A 16,844-nucleotide genomic window follows, 5' to 3' on the forward strand; every position below is an offset into this window, starting at 1 on the left:
TGCACACAACAAGCAGCGGGGAACCTGGGCCGGAGGCGTCTTCAACCTAACGTAAGATAATGTAACAGAAGCAGCCATTGGACTATTTGGGGGTCATTTTTCAGGGGGCACATACTTTCGTATATGGGGGCCCATATTGCCGTCGGATACGGGGGGGAGGGTCGAGGCTGGTCGAGTCGGTAGGGAATATTAACTTTATGGGATTTTTACTTATCTATTTCCGAAATCGAATCGGAAACAATTTGTCAATATCCGATTGAGGTCCACTCTAGTAATGTCAACCAACTCTTTCTCACCATAGACAAAAGTTATTTGATCATTGATCGTTCATTCACCGCTGATGTTTTCAGTGTTATTTTGTGATAAAATAAATAAATATAGACGATTACTACTAAATAAAAGCAATTGTTGTGGTCAACAGTATTTAAAAATAGTGCAATAAAATTGACTAGGTCAAATCAATGTGATTTGCGTCAATATTGTTGACCATTTCAAGGGAAAACTATCTTTGTGCAATCTACCTGCATCGACAGGCATTGATATTTTCGTGTATAGTTATTGGTGACGGGACACTAGAAAAAATATATAATCAACCGAAAATTAATTGTCGACGACGCAATAATGCGTATGATTTATGTTCACTTTTAATTTGGTGCTTGGTGAACAAAGTCAAGAGCTATTTTTGGTGAGTATTCTGTAGTTATATCCAGACGGCAATGATTCACTCTAATCTCCTTCATTTCCATTGTCGGAGTGTTCAGAGTTGTTTATCATCTTCTGTTTATTTCAACTTTTAATTTTTATAGCCCTTAGTCACCTATAGTGACCAGTAAATAATTATCATACTTTAACTTTCAAGTGCCTTTGTTGATGTGGATGTCACATTGAGCAACTTGTTTTCTTTTCTTTATTTAAATTAGAAATTCAGTGGGGCTTGAGGATTTTATTATACCAATATAAATTAAGTATGTAATGCCAATGTTCTGGTGCAATCAGCTTTAGCTTCAGGTTGTTTATTACTGTTAGTTTTGTCCTCAAGATAGATCAGGTTTTACTGGAAATATGCTTTTCTTCTAATTTATGTCGCACTTCATGCCATTATAATTCCATCTACTTACCCAAAAATGCATTTGTGGAAAATTTTATAGCCTTCAAACATTATTGATTTTTTAATTACTGACTGGGATAGGTAGTTTTTGCCCCTTATCACCCCTCATTCCCTGTTTACTTTACTTCAATCATGGATATTAGGGATAACACATGATTTGAGTAACTTCGCTTGTGTTCTAATAAGAAAATATGATACTACTTATTCAAGTCATAATAATGTGTATTTACATTTATAAAATGTATTCCTGTTTTGTAAATTTCCATGTAGTACTCAGCATAATTTTATATTGGAAACAGTTATTGATTTAAAATTATAACTTCTAACAATCTAATAGTTTTCATAGTTAACTATACATCACATGTTATTTTTTTAGTAAAATTATCATTAGAGACAGGTTAGTGAAGCTATTTGTAATATTAATTTGTCTAGTATTGTCTTTATTTATATTATTGTGTTGTGATTGTCTTATCTTTCTAATAAGAATATTGGACTCATTTTGTGATCCTAATATATCTGAGTATTTTTTGTATTTATATGGAAAGATCACATCTCCCACAAACATTTATCTAATATGTATGAGCAAAAGATCAAACAAGACACATTTGCGTGGTTTTGGCGTGAGGGGAACGCATGTAGTCGAGGCTACGCTTGCCGCGCCCCCTAGCCCCTGAAATCTTATTAGAATTTTTTAAACAAGCTTATTTTGTGTTTTCTTATAAATTGCTAATGCGACATTATTTTAATTTGATTAATTCATTAATTATGTCCATAATTTTCCTAAGTTTTATGTGTGATGCTTTCTACCTTCAGGGTTCGGGCACTGTGGACGGCGCAAGCGCAAAAGGCGGAGGGTCCACGATGGCACCAAGTGAGTATCGCTCGAGTGTCCCACGCTTTACGCGAGTGGTATTCGATGACTTTTAGAAACTTGCCTAAACGCGAATGCTCTGAGATTTCGTTGATTGGCATTTTTTTTAAAAACAATCAAGTTTCATACACAGACGCATCAACGCGCGCGTCAAAAGTTATCAATTGAAACTGGCAACAACCCCCATGATAAATATTTGGTTAAATTTTTATTACATTCTTGAGTTAAACATCTGTTCACGCCAAATTGTTACCCATAAACAAGACTATAAGGTACAAATTGGCATAGACTTTAAACCTTTACTCAAGGAGAAATTAAGCTTGAGGATCAAATAAGAATGCGGGGGTCCTCACCCCGCTCGAGAGCGTAACATCAATCAAACGGTAAAACACACGCGCCCCGAACCCGCACCTCTACATAAAATAGATCTCTTCACAAATTGGCACAAGTATGCCTAACTTGAAAGACAATAAAGCTACATACACAATTATCTGTTTACGTTACTTTAGTCGTAAATAGTGTGGATGCGTCGCAGTGCATTCGCATCAAGCCCGCCATACTGCGTCATCGCGATGTAGTATGGAGACGCGCACTTGATCAACCACTGTCAATAGTTTTTTTTAGCTTGCAGGATTACCTCTAACTGACTTTGATATACGAAACGAATTAAGAAAACAGTCGACAAGCGACAGCTAAATAATACGCTAATTGATACTGTCAATCATAATAAATACCACGCACGAGTGAATGAGCTATCTGGATCTAATTTACAATTTCTTTTTTATGGCTTCATTCGTCTATTAAACTGTATAATAGAATAGTTTCGACAATTTCAAGCGATAAAGAGATGCATAACTGGTTTTCATAGATGCAGTTTCAAAGCATCCATATCGGAACTCAATGTCATAATTTATCTCTATGCCATGTGTTTTATCAAAGACCGATTTGGGGATTCCACACCACACATCCTATTGATATAAATTCGTTTTTAAAGTGTGTAGCTACGATAATACGAATATTTTATCGATAGGATTCACTGTAATCTTCTCTCTTCCTAAAATTCGGGTTAACTAAAGAAACAATGTCCCTAACGACTCTAGCAAGCATCTCAATCAAATGAAAAATAAGTTGAGGATAAAATAAATACAGTTGAGGTAAAATGCATTTACCGTGGGCGAAGCCGGGTGCTCCAAGCCTGGGCATGCGCGCTGCCCCGGGCGCCCCCTCGCGTCCGTAATTGTTGCTATACATAACTATACTTATGTACGAACAATAACAACCGTATCGGCAAATGGTTAGGAGAAAGCTGATCTAATAAAGGGACGGTGTATTGTTAAATTGTTACCAAAAACGTTACTTTTAGCCTAGAAATGTTAGATTGAAAATATGGCAATTTTTGGTTTCATTATTAATTTCGTGAAAAAAATAAAGTAATAATGTTTTTAACAGAAAAAATGTTTCTTTCTATTTAAATAAATAAGTGGGAGGAAACAGAACATAGGTACTGCACTTTGCGATATGTGCATTGTGCAAGGCATAATTCCTACAATAATATCATGAAAACATACCAAATTAGTTCGCAATAAATAATTTATTTATTATAATCAATTCGTTAGACAAGAATGCCTCAATATTTCGTACATCTATTTACAACGTGATCAATGAATCAAATTTTAACTTACTGCTATTTTGAAGTATCAGTCTATCATCGTAACTCGAAACACTCGGGACCAAAGAAATCGATATCGCTCATACATTTATGTTTGCCGCGATCGGCCATAAATCGGGTGTTACAATATGAACATCGCGGTGTCTTCCACTCTAGAGAATAAAACTTTGTGATAAGTTTAACATTAAACATACTCACCTGAAAGAAAGTAGGTAGTAGGTGTATTTTGTATCGAAAATACATTTCAACCCTGAATTATTTATTGCAAGAGCATTATTGCACTTTTAGTAGCTTAGATGCTAAAACGAAATAAATAATTACCTCATTCAACACCAAAGGAAACTATGTACCTATTTGTTTTGTACGGAGATACATACAGTCTATCGCCTCTATCGAAAAAGTAGGTAATAATATCCATATCCGACAATTATTAGGAATGTAGGCAAGGCACACTTCAAAGTCGCTTCTTTAAAACCCTGAAAGAACTGAAATTATGTTGCAATATTTGAGATAAGAAATCGATATGATTGTGACGACAGCATAAAATCTTGGAAAAACTGCAAAAAAACAACGACCTAAATGAAAATATTATTGCTGATTGAACCAAAATCTGCGTCAGAGCACCGTCGGTGTGCGCTTACGCAACTCCAGTTTTGGCAACTAATGTATTAATGAAAAGTGCAATCATTTCATCGTTACGTTTTTGATTTGTTACTAGGTAAAAACTGAGGGAGTAGAAACAAAAGGAATTCATTTTAACACGTGCATTGATGCTAGTTTAGTTTCAAAATTTTCCAATGTCAAACAACAGGGTGACTGGTGACTTAGGACAATAGTTGTTCGAGAACAATTAAGGGGTAATTTCTTTGTTTTGTCACACCATTTACTCGTGCCGGCTTTAGTTTTTGCAGCCCTAAACCCCACAAAGGGAACATTCGTGGTAATTTAAAAATATCCCACTTTTCGTTTCCGGCAAGATCGCTCTTTTGTTGTGATTATGCTTTGACCAACGCTGCCTTGTCACAAAGGTTTTAGAAAACAAAGCGATGCGAAATTAACAAATGAAACCAATTTAAGGAAAGCCATTTGTTACACGGCCCGTGTATACATTTTAGTCCAGTCATTATAGTAAGTTCACCTCGGAATTCGAGATACCCAGCTGTAAGTCTGTAAATACGTGTATATTGACACCCTAAAAGTTGTCTCAAAACCTACATATGGTAGGGTGTAAGCAACTATTAAATTTCAAGGTCAACGGTCACAAAAATCGGTTTTTTGCGCTTTTTTTTAGAAATATCTCATTTCCTATGGGTTTTTTGCTATTTGTATTTATTATCAATATTGTAGAATACTAAATTCTCTACAAATTTTGTTTTAAAACTTTTTTTATACGGTGAACCGTTTTCGAGATAGAGGGCGGAGAGCGCGCGGTCACTGCATCACTTCAGGTCTACTTAAGCGGTTTAGATTTTTCACACAAAAGGATTTTCCCGCTAATTCCTGTGGGAATTTCGGGAATTCCTTGTTGTAACTAAGCTTTGAGTTTACTAAGGTACCTACATGCCAAATTTCAAGCGTCTAACTTCCGTTAAGCGTTTAGATTTTTCATACAAAAGGATTTTCCCGCTAATTCCTGTTCCCGTGGGAATTCCTAAGTATACTATAACCTGCCCAGGTGTATGAAGAATAATTGTACCAAGTTTCGTTAAAATCCGTCGAGTAGTTTTTGTTTCTATAAGGAACATACAGACGGACAGAATTCTATACATGAAATATATTTTCAAAATAACTATCAGGGGGTGATTAGTGATCGATACTGATGCCAAAAATGCAATCAGTAAAATTTTTTTGTCTGTCTGTCCGTCTGTATGTTCCTTATAGAAACAAAAACTACTCGACGGATTTTAACGAAACTTGGTACAATTATTCTTCATACACCTAGGCAGGTTATAGTTTACTTAGGAATTCCAACGGGAACAGGAATTAGCGGGAAAATCCTTTTGTATGAAAAATCTAAACGCTTAACGGAAGTTAGACGCTTGAAATTTGGCATGTAGGTACCTTAGTAAACTTAAAGCTTATTTACAACAAGTAATTACCGAAATTCCCACGGGAATTAGCGGGAAAATCCTTTTGTATGAAAAACCTAAACCACTTAAGTTGACCTGAAGTGATGCAGTGACCGCACGCTCTCCGCCCTCTATCTCGAAAACGGTTCACCGTATAAAAATTTTTTTTAAACAAAATTTGTAGAGAATTTAGTATTCTACAATATTGATAATAAATACAAATAGCAAAAAACCCATAGGAAATGAGATATTTCCAAAAAAAGCGCAAGAAACCGATTTTTGTGACCTTTGACCTTAAAATTTAATAGTTGCTTACACCCTACCATATGTAGGTTTTGAGACAACTTTTAGGGTGTCAATATACAAGTATTTACAGACTTACAGCTGGGTATCTCGAATTCCGAGATTCTTACCTAATTTAAGCTTAAATGACTGGACTATTTGGCCCTCGGCGCAGGTAGAGGAGTTTCTTTTGCTTCGCAGCCTCGTCCAGGCTTATGGCTGGTCAGAGATCCTCAATCTTACCAAGCGTTAAAAAACTTTATTCTGAAAAAGAAAAATAACTTGTTTTTTAAACGTCAAAGTCTAGAATAGACGTGATTAGATACAATGATAATCATATTCGCGTCGCTTTTTTATAATTTAAAAATATTTATGCAGTTCGAATGTCTTCCTGACGTATATTTTGTTACACATCATTAGTTTGGTATTTCTAATTTTAAGCTACTTTCTACGATGATGTAGCACTATCATCTGACGATGTTTGCCATTTAACTTTGCACATTATTTCATCATTATTACTAAACATGTGTTATTTTATCTTTAAAAAATTTGAGAGCCATCAGCTTATCTATTGCAAGGGCTTAGGCACGGTGCAGGCCGGCTCGCAAACCCATTGTTTCTTATCGTCACAAAAACGCATTGTGGAACCTTCTTCGCAAATGCACAAAGCAATTACTACCTGCATTGGCTCAGTGACTCAATGCTCTAGGAGAAATGGTTTTCTGTAGAAGCAGGTGGTTGAAGGCTTTGTACCTTTGATGGTGTTTTTGCTGTAAAATCTGCGCTCAGACAAAATGCCATGCCATCATGTGTATGTTGAAAAATATTAACGTTAAGCCTATATTTATTTAAATGTTACATTCTATCCATATCTAGAGGCCTCCAGAGGCTAAATAACATGATGATTATGAAATTATCTACAAATTATACTCTAGGATGGAGAATTAATACACTTCGGCTGTTTATCTTTTATTGTTCAATGTTTTGTGTAATTCTGTTTGTTTATCCCCAATGCGCATTAATCTGATGAACATACTAAATTTTTTATTAACCACAAGAAAGTTATACGTGAAATAAAGTAAATAAAATATTTGTAAGCATTAAAATAGTGGTATTTTTCACTTGAAACTCCAGATCTAACCCCAAATTTCAGTTAGTATGTTCGCCGGTTTGTTAATAAGTTGTTGCAACGATGATTTTCTTGCCAATCTATTATCCACCTACAGTTGTAATTTTATTACAGATCCTTCAGTTTCGGGAACCTCTATAACTCTGAATTACAAACTGAACCTTTGCATACAGTTTACTTTCTTTCCATATTGTTTTGTTTTATGTTTATTCTAACATTTCTAATCCCGATCGATTAATTAATTAAAGCCATAAGTATTTTACAGAAAAAATAATCCTGCTCAGTATGAATTACAGAAGTAGGTAATGGTAATGTCCGAACAAAAGGACCGGATCTGTTAATGAAAGTAAATTGTTAACCTAATGTTGTTTACTACACCTTCTATTAAATCCCACTGTAATGAAAATAAGCACTTAAAATGTGCTATATTTCTTAGGAACTCGAACGCAGAAGCTGAAATGCTAGCAATGAATACTATTGTTTAAAAACAAAGCCTGATTAAATTAATTCAATGAACCCTCAACCTGTTTTTGGTGTTCAATGAATTCTGCAACTCTGTAGAATATCTTTCTGGTCTTTTTCAAATCATTTGATCATGTGCGTTCAAAATTTCTGTAGAAACGTTCATAATACAATTGCTGAAATTGCTTCAAATTATTTCAAAACCTTTGCAACTCGCAAGAAACGATTTAACCCAGCGATCTTTCCCCACGTATTTCTGCTTCCGTATTTTGCTTTCTCTGGAACTTTCTATGCTATACCTACTCATAGATACTTTATACCATTCGAAGGCATCGGCGGTTCCCTTCGAGATATGAGCAACAAGGGAAGGCATCGATTTTCGGCACCCTCCAAATAGGCGGAGCGCGGGGGCGCAAGATGGCGGCCCGGACCTGCCTCACGCGCACTCGCCTCCCAAGGTCATGATCGCATGTGCCACCACGATGCGCCTCCAAAAATACAGAATCCCAACAAATGGGCATAGCCCTGTCCCTTTCCAACCGGCCGCCGTAACTAGAGGCTGTCCCGCTCACACATCCGCCCGTGAAATGTAGAATTATGCCACTCAATTGTGATCTTAACAGCATATTCAGGGTTGGCTGTATGGTGGTACTGAAATCAATGTCAGGAGCCTATGATCAATATCGCCTTGCGCAGGGGAAATTCGACCTTATGGTCCACTTATATGGTTGATTTAAGTTAGTCTTTTATGCAAAAGTTAGCAGTGTGAAGCCTAGATCAATGTTCAATACATATTTACAGCAGTTAATTCTTAATATTGATAGCTTTTACAAAATTGTCTCACTTTTACAGATTTTCTATTTGGTAGTTTGCTACTTCTCAAATTCTTTTAAACAGTATGTTCTAACGAACCTAAACAAATATTTATGAAAGTGATAACTAATCAGCAATTTACTAATGACATTTCTATATAAATTCATAGATAAACAGAACAAAACGCTGGCTAGTCAGCCCTAATCATAGCAAAGCTTATCTACATTATGGAAAACTTTGGAATGCGACAGAGCAATTCAATTTCTCTTTCACACCCTCGAGGTAGTGTATAGCTGTCTCTCTTTAGGGTCGCTACCTAACATTATGAGGGGTAGTGGTAGGGCCGCACAAAAGATTTGGAATAGATTTTTTTCGCAAACTGCAGTGCAATGAAAAAGCAGAGTGGTTCAGCCAGTCCAGATGCACCCGTCGCTGCGTTCAGAGGTGGCCCGACCAGCCCTCGTGTTTGTGAACTATTAGTGAAAATAAACTATTGACAGTATTTTGGTTCAGTGCGCGTCCGGTATACAAACGGCGACAGTGTTTTTATTTTTTTGTGAGCAAGGTAATTTGTGTTCAAACTTGTATTGTAAAGATAGTTTTTTTTATATTCTTGTTTCAAGAATAAAATAATATTTAAAAATATTTATCCACATTATGAATGTTTGGAGAATGCATTAATTTTACAAATCAATATGCGGGTGCATAGCACAGCCACAGGCCTTTTTGAATTTAATACTTGCCCATTTATTAGTCAGTAATATCACTTACCTATATCAGCCAGCCTAGTAACAATAAATTTTGGTTGCAGGTCTAATGGCTTGACATATGTACTGTAAGATGCCGTCATATGCCAAGTCGGCTCAGTCGCCGCCGTCAAGCAACCCGTCGGTGTCTGAGTCGGCCGGGCACGCCGCCGCCAACGGCTCGAAGGAGGACGACCTCACCATGACGCATCTGCTGTGCAACCTGCTGGAGAACATGAACCGGCCGCCGCCGCCGCCCGCCGCCGCCGCCGCCTCCGCGCCCTACGACATCTGGGCGCTGCCCTCCGCTAGTGCAGGACCCAACCCCAACGGCGTCATCGGCCGTGAGTACCGCGCCGGCTCCAGCAACAACAACGCTCACCACTCCAAGGAGGACAACTCCAGCGGCTCGCCCGGCACCTCCTCCTCCGTGTCCATCACCTGCTTCCGCTGCGAGGAGCGCTCGCCCACCACGCGCTGCCTCGAGTGCAACGACCTCTTCTGCCACGAGTGCTGCCACAAGCTCACCTCCGACTGCCAGCTGCGCGAGCACACGCTGCTGCCCATCCACCAGGTGTCGCCCATCGGCGTGCGGCCCAACTCCGTCACCAACGACAAGGAGTTCTGCATGTACTGCGAGATGCACGGTGAGGCCATCAGGTTCTACTGCGAGGCTTGCGTCATGTTCGTCTGCCCCGAGTGCGTTCTGTGGATTCACAAGGACCACAACTACTCTCCCATCAAGGGCGCGTTCGACATGTGCCGCGTGGGCGTGTTCCGCTGCATAGAGGACACGAAAACGGGTACCAAGGCCATAAAAACTGCGATCGACCGCGCCGTGGCCATGTCGAAGGCCTACGAAAAGGAGTCCGCCGAGGCTAACATGAAAATACGCAAAGCCATGCGGTGTTACGCTCAGGCCATTGAGGATCGTGAAAAATTTCTGCTGGACAAGGTGGAGAAGATGCGCCAGGCGAAGATCACGGAGCTGACCGACCACATGAACACGCTGCGCGGCATCCTGGCCGGGCTCGCGCACACCAACGAGACGCTGGTGCGCAGCATGGACTCTGAGGGAATCGATTTGTTTATGGCGAAAGAAAAAGGTAGAGCCCAGGTGGACTACTTTTCGCACATGTTTAAAAACATGTACATCACAGAAGACAAGATCATGTTCGTGCCGCCCAATTATGACTTGGTCGATCAGCTGAAACGCCAGTGCGACGTGCAGCCGGTGCCGGCCATAACGCACATCAACACCGCGTCGATCCAGTCGCGCCAGTCGCTGATGTCGATGCAGTCGAACCAGGCCTCGCACTCTTATCCGCCGATCTCCTATCATCACTCGTCGAGCTCCAACAGCCTCCGATCGCTTCCCGATTACTCGATGAACTCTCGATCGACGAGTTCCTACGATCAAAGTGGACCCCCGCTTATGGAGGCGAACGCGGCCCGCGGCATCGGACAGGCCATACCCGGGTACTGGATGTCTGTGTCAGTGAAGCCTACTAGGTCTCCGGTACCCGGCGTCCCGATGTTTTCCTTCGGCCGAGAGGGCCAGGACGAAGGACACGTGTCTCGGCCTTGGGGTCTGTGCGTGGACAGAGAGGGCAACATCATAGTCGCCGACAGACGAAATAACCGCATTCAAATATTCTCCAACAGAGGAGAGTTCAAGACCATGTTCGGTTCCAAAGGAACGGGGCCCGGCGAGTTCGATCTTCCGGCTGGAATAACCACTGACACCTATGGTCGTATCATCGTCATCGACAAGGACAACCACAGGGTCCAGGTGTTTACGAACGCGGGTAATTTCATCCTCAAGTTCGGTTCCTTCGGCAAAGACTGCGGGCAGTTCCAGTACCCGTGGGACGTGGCCGTGAACACGCTGGGCAACATCGTGGTCACGGACACCCGCAACCACCGCATCCAGCTGTTCACGAGCGACGGCACGTTCATCACCAAGTTCGTGTTCGAGGGTGCAAATCCGGCAAAGATGTTGAAAGGGCCGACGACCCCGCGCGGCGTGTGCTTCACCACGAGCGGGAACATTATAGTGTCAGATTTCGAGAACCACAGATTGATAATGGTGGACCCGACTCTGTCGAAGGTGATGTACTGCGTGGGGCGCGAGGGCTCGAGCCTGGGCGAGCTGAACCGGCCGTCGGGCATCGTGACGGACGACGACGGGCGCATCATCGTGGCGGACTCCAAGAACCACCGCGTGCTGGTGTTCACGTCGGAGCTGCGCGTGATGACGGCCGTGGACCTCAAGAGCCCGGGGCTGGACGACAAGGACCGGCCGTCCGACGTGGCGCTGACGCCCGAGGGTTGCCTCGTGGTGCTGTTCGAGACGCTGCCCGACACGGCGCGCGACCTGGCCTCGCACGGCAAGCAGTACATCAAGGTCTACTAACTGTGAGGTGACTGTCTGAGCGGACCTAAGGTCTACCCTGTTTTATTTTCGTTTATTAAGTTGTGATTTCTTTGATAATGTGCCAATTTTATTGATCGAGCATAGCTTGTCCGGAGATCTCGCATTGAGCTCGTGAGGCGACGCTCAATCGAAATCTCTCTAAACATTTGACATTTGCGTTACCATTATAATTTGCTTTTGTTTCCGTATACATATTACTAGTCTATAAGGACCAAACTTTGTTTGTGTTAATTTGCAGTGTAACTTAGAGTAGCAAACGGTACTGGTAACTTTCTGAAAACATATAACTATACCGATATCTTAGAGTTTAAACATATAATGATACTTAAACTTAAATATAATAATATTAAATTACTCATTTCCGATCCGATTTCACTTACGATTTATAGTTCAATTTAGAATAATCGTAAATATACTATTATAAATATCACCATGTGATGTAAAACACTAACATATGTGAGATAGATAACTTGAAAAGTATTTTCCAAAATGTTACATTTTGCGTTTTTAACTTGGTTATAATTGACGCAGACGTCGATGTATAAGTTATTTTGCGTATTGATTTAGGTGCATAATATTATATATTTTTATTAGAGCGTTGTCGGCGCGGATCGCCGATCGGCTAGTTTACGTTTATGGGTTTGCTCGGGAACTTCAGTATATTTGCGTGTGCGGTTCAGCTGAGAGCTTGCGTGAGTGCTGAACAAAGAAATCAATGCAATAAATCTTTAAGACTGACTTTAGAAGACTGTCTTAAAGCGGTTGCTTGCGCCGGCCTCGTGCCCAGGCGCCGGTATACGTCGCGCCTTTTTTTTACCAAAATATTTAGGTATTATGTTAATTTCAACAATTATGAAATTCAGACTTTTTTATATTCTTTAGACAATACGTGATATTTTTTGATTTCATTACAAAAAGTTTTTCTTATTATTTCGCAAAGAATATATTATTAAGAAAATTATTTTGACTGACTAAATTATTTTTTTTTTAGTTTTAGCCAAATTGAAACGTTTAGATTTTTATAATCGAAATAATAATATTTTGCTACGTTTCTGGTCACGAAGGGAGAGTTAATATTTTTCATTGCCAACGCATGCATAACTTCTTCAGTAGAGCGTACTATCGGGTGTTACTAGGTATAATGTAGTCGATGATATAGATGCGGACTTACGATTCAATAGATAATTTTAGGAATATTCTCCTACTGGTAACTTAAATTAGCTAATGTAATCGTGTGTGTTTGTGGGTATAAAATAATTAGTTCAAATATTGTAGTGAAATTCTTTTCTGAAATGTAAATTGTAAAGCTTAATCTATTTTATCCATATATTACTTGGATAGTTGATAACGCATGTATAATCGCGTATAAATCGCATGTATAATTAATTAATTAAGCGATACCCTTGTGTTCAGTAATAATTATTATAAATTAATATTAATATAATTAATCTATGTACTTTTTTGTGTTCACATATAAATATGATGTACTATTACTGAGTAAAATTAATTTAGTATGTTTCGAGTTGTCTGAATCGTTGTGGCATCGTAGCTAGGTCGTTAGGTAGTAGCGTGTTTGCACTTCGCACTTAATATGTGGCTTCTAATATTAAGCGGTATGTGAGAGCCAACCGAGGGCCGTGCCAATACAAGATGGCGGCCCGCCTGCGTGGCGTATATCCAAAATGAATGTCGTTATGTTATCTTGAAAATCTTAAGTCCGATATCTAACTTTCAAATAAGTAACCATTTTCTAATATACTTTATACAGCTAAATGATTAATCGCCTTATTATCATTATATTAGAAATCAATACAGTACGTAAATAGTCATATACCGCGGTTTGAAAATTAGTTAAGCTTGAACAAAGTGTTACAAGTAAAATATTAGATAAATTAATCGTATCGTAAGGAGTGTGTATGCGACGTAGAGATGTTATGACATAATAATGATCTGTAAGCGGTTAATTAACATAGAGTAACGTTTTTCACCTTTGTACTTAGGGTAACATTAGCGTAAGCTCTTCGATTTAAATCTTTAGTCATATACTATCGTGTATCGTATGAGTAGCTTCAAACAAAAATTTTCCAACGTGTGAATTGAAACGTAGTTAGTAATAATTTGGAACTGATTAATATAGTATGATGTCGACTGGCGTAAGAGTCTGAATAATGTATTAAGAAGTAGTAGAAAATTATTGTTTGAAGTGCAAAATTTAGTAGCGAACGACGGAGCCTGGCAGTCTTAGTTCGCGGGTTACTCGTGGATTACAGTCTCACAGAATAGTCGGTGTAGGATCTGGTAGAAAGCCGTGTCGGATCTTAGACTGTCAAACCTCCGTCGTGCTTTGACCCCCTAGCACCAACATATAATCGCTCATGAAGTTTATAGATTGTGTGACTCACCTCCTGGCGTTCGCGTAGTTAAAGTGAGATCTTAGCACGCTAGTCAAATTCCCATATGTCACGAAGATTCTCTCTTGCTTAGAGTTAATACCTGTAAAATGATGTTATACAGTGCATTAAGGGCTTATGATGCACCTTCCGAGTTTCATTGATATCCTCAATTGAAATAAGCGGGCTACATAATACTCCCAAACTTGTAATCGGCAGCGTAATGTAGTATTAATATTTAATGGACGGAGCTGATGCTAAAACTACATGCTGTAAACTTATGTGACGTTCATGCAAAGCAAACGATCGACTATCATTTTCTAAATTGCGTATTTCAGAGATTTAATTTGAGTGGGCACATATTATTTTCTAGTTCTTGCAAAATTGTTAACTGGCTTTAAAGTCTAGGTTCAGAGGATGTGTTTTAGCAACAGTTCCTTATTACTAAGGCCTCCTTAATATATGAAATCACTTCAGGTGCATTCTGACTGACGCGAATCACGCACTAAAGCCGAGTGTATTCTGTGCTCAGATACCACCGCGCTGTACAGTACAGAGTATCAGGAACACTAAACTACTATACTATGGATACTTATATTATCGGTCTTCGGACCATGTTTGCGTGATGCTCCGTGCTGCGCTGAGTGAGTGCGTCGCCACCATTCCAGTATACACTCGGCTTAAACGGCACGCGCCATATTCGTTGTCATGGCCACCTCAACGCCCGCGCTTCGCGTCGGTCGGCCCGCGCCGCTGTGAATACAATATCTGTAGAAGCTAGACAGTAATGCAGTTTAACGTATAACGCGAAACTTAGAATTCTCATAATAAATACAAAACTTTCGGTTTCCAGTAATTCGTAATAATGTTTATTTTTTGTTCAGTGCCATTATAAAGTATTGCGTTATTTTTAAAATAATGTGTTGCATTAAATGCATTTTTATTATTAACATTTGGAATGTTTTACAAGTCAAAATTTCACAGTTTTATTTTATTGGGTACAACGAATCTCATATTTTTGTATGAATTCAGTGACTTGACAATGTTGATCGACGCATTGAATAGGATTTGCAAAGCAAACTCCGAACATCTTGTGATTGTTACCGATTGGGGCACGCGAAGGGTGTCCCAGTCCGGCAACGGCGGAGCCCGGAGTCCGCGCCACGCCTCCACCAGGGGCTGAGGTGGACGCTGTCTCAAAGATCTAAACTATTGAAACGACATTATCTACATCCTTTTGTTATGTTTACCACCTCAGCCTCAAGAGCCGTGGACCGAGATGAAGGGCCAAAGGCAGTTTGTAAAACTAACTCAGCTAAAAGCTGCTGAAAAGCATTTTACTTAATTTTAAATTCATTTTGTATGATTTGGTTGTTTTCTTTTTTAAAAATATATTTTGTTGCTTTCTGGGTTTCTGTGAAAATATCGAAACTTGTCTGTTCATTTTGTGATGTATTGCAATATTAATGATACTTCTAGACATCTTGGAGCGTTTTCGGTATTTTCACAGAATCTCAGAAAATTGAGTAAGTAATTGTGAAAATGTGAACTATGTGAGGCCTGCTAGTTGCTAGCAGTAAAATTGAAGTTTTGTGATAGAAACAATAAAATTGAGAACTTAATGATATTCGGAACGCGAATATAATTTTTTTACGAATTTTTGAAATTTAAAAGTATTCCGGGACGGTAACAGAAAAATGGATAGGATAAAATTGAATCGGTGAGTTCATAACGATGGACGCCAATTTGGAAACATTGATACAATTACGAGATTTTAGGGAATTGTATTGAGCCATTTTTGTGCTATTTTTGTATGTTATGTAGTCGCTTGTATGTGTAGTGCAGGGCGGGCCCGCCGCCCCGCGGGCGGCGCTCGCTCGGCTGTCGTGTGTATCTCATAGTAGTAATATTTTTGTATCTATGCCTCGAGACAATGCAACATCACATATCGAATTGGAGATCGCTTCGCTACATCTCAATTTCGCATGCGATCGAATCGACGTGGATATGTTGCATTGTCTGGGGGTACTGCGTCTAGGCAATGTGACGTGCGTATATAAGAGATAAGAGATCGAATCGGTAACGCACGTTACAATGCGTAGAGGCGTCGATCCTCGGGCGGGTCGCAGAGCGCGGTTGCGACGCTCGCGGCCCGCGGGGTGGTAGTATTGTTTAACCGCACCTACCTCAGCTGCGTTAGTATGTCTTTTTAATTAAGAGTGCATGTTGTATTCGCGTATCAGCCAGTTGGGTGCGTAATGTAATATGATATGATGTAAAACGTAACGGTGGTCAGATCACCGGCTAAGAGACACTGGACCTACTACGGAAAGTTTCGTTAATCATTAGAAATAAACTGAATAGATATAATGTAACTTAGTTGTACTAGCGTAATGATAAATATATTATTACAATTTCCATAAGTAACAGTAGTTCAATAGACTTCTCACAATCGTCGGTTCGACCGAATATAAGGAACGTTTCCGTAGTGGGGGTACTGTCGCCTATACCTACCAGTTTTCAGCTCGTCTTTAGATTAGATATAATAAGATTTAAGCGTCCACTTATTTTTATGATTTTCTTTCCTTAAAATTCAGCATTGGTATAACGTTTCTATTACGTACGAGTGGACAACGTCTTTTTCTTTTATATCTATTCTTACGTTATTCTTCTGTAATATTGTTGAAAGAAGACTGAAATTTTATAAATGTTCCTATATTTTAATTTAGAATAATTTACTGCCTACCATTTTTCATTTACATTATTTTTACCCTTTCGGTAATCATTACTTTCATTCTTATAATCTTATCAATTGTATGACGCTATATAATGTCATGAAATTTTTGAAATTTTTAATGGAATTTTGTA

At 39.3% G+C, this 16,844-nt stretch overlaps 1 protein-coding gene across 1 annotated transcript; it reads left to right on the plus strand.

The window, feature by feature from the left end:
* The first annotated feature begins 314 nt into the window (after window positions 1-314).
* On the plus strand, window positions 315-16,024 carry LOC135079868 (protein wech). Its single transcript, XM_063974487.1, has 3 exons — window positions 315-685; window positions 1,922-1,979; window positions 9,215-16,024. Exon 3 carries the CDS (start codon window positions 9,232-9,234, stop codon window positions 11,563-11,565), a length of 2,334 nt encoding a protein of 777 aa, XP_063830557.1. The 5' UTR covers window positions 315-685; window positions 1,922-1,979; window positions 9,215-9,231; the 3' UTR covers window positions 11,566-16,024.
* Window positions 16,025-16,844: the final 820 nt, after the last annotated feature.

The sequence above is a fragment of the Ostrinia nubilalis genome, chromosome 17 (genome assembly GCF_963855985.1).
Source record: "Ostrinia nubilalis chromosome 17, ilOstNubi1.1, whole genome shotgun sequence".
In the NCBI taxonomy this organism is placed as follows: domain Eukaryota; kingdom Metazoa; phylum Arthropoda; class Insecta; order Lepidoptera; family Crambidae; genus Ostrinia; species Ostrinia nubilalis.

Excerpts from the sequence above, each read along its gene's own strand:
- LOC135079868 (XM_063974487.1), top strand. The coding sequence starts at position 9,232 with ATGTACTGTAAGATGCCGTCATATGCCAAGTCGGCTCAGTCGCCGCCG.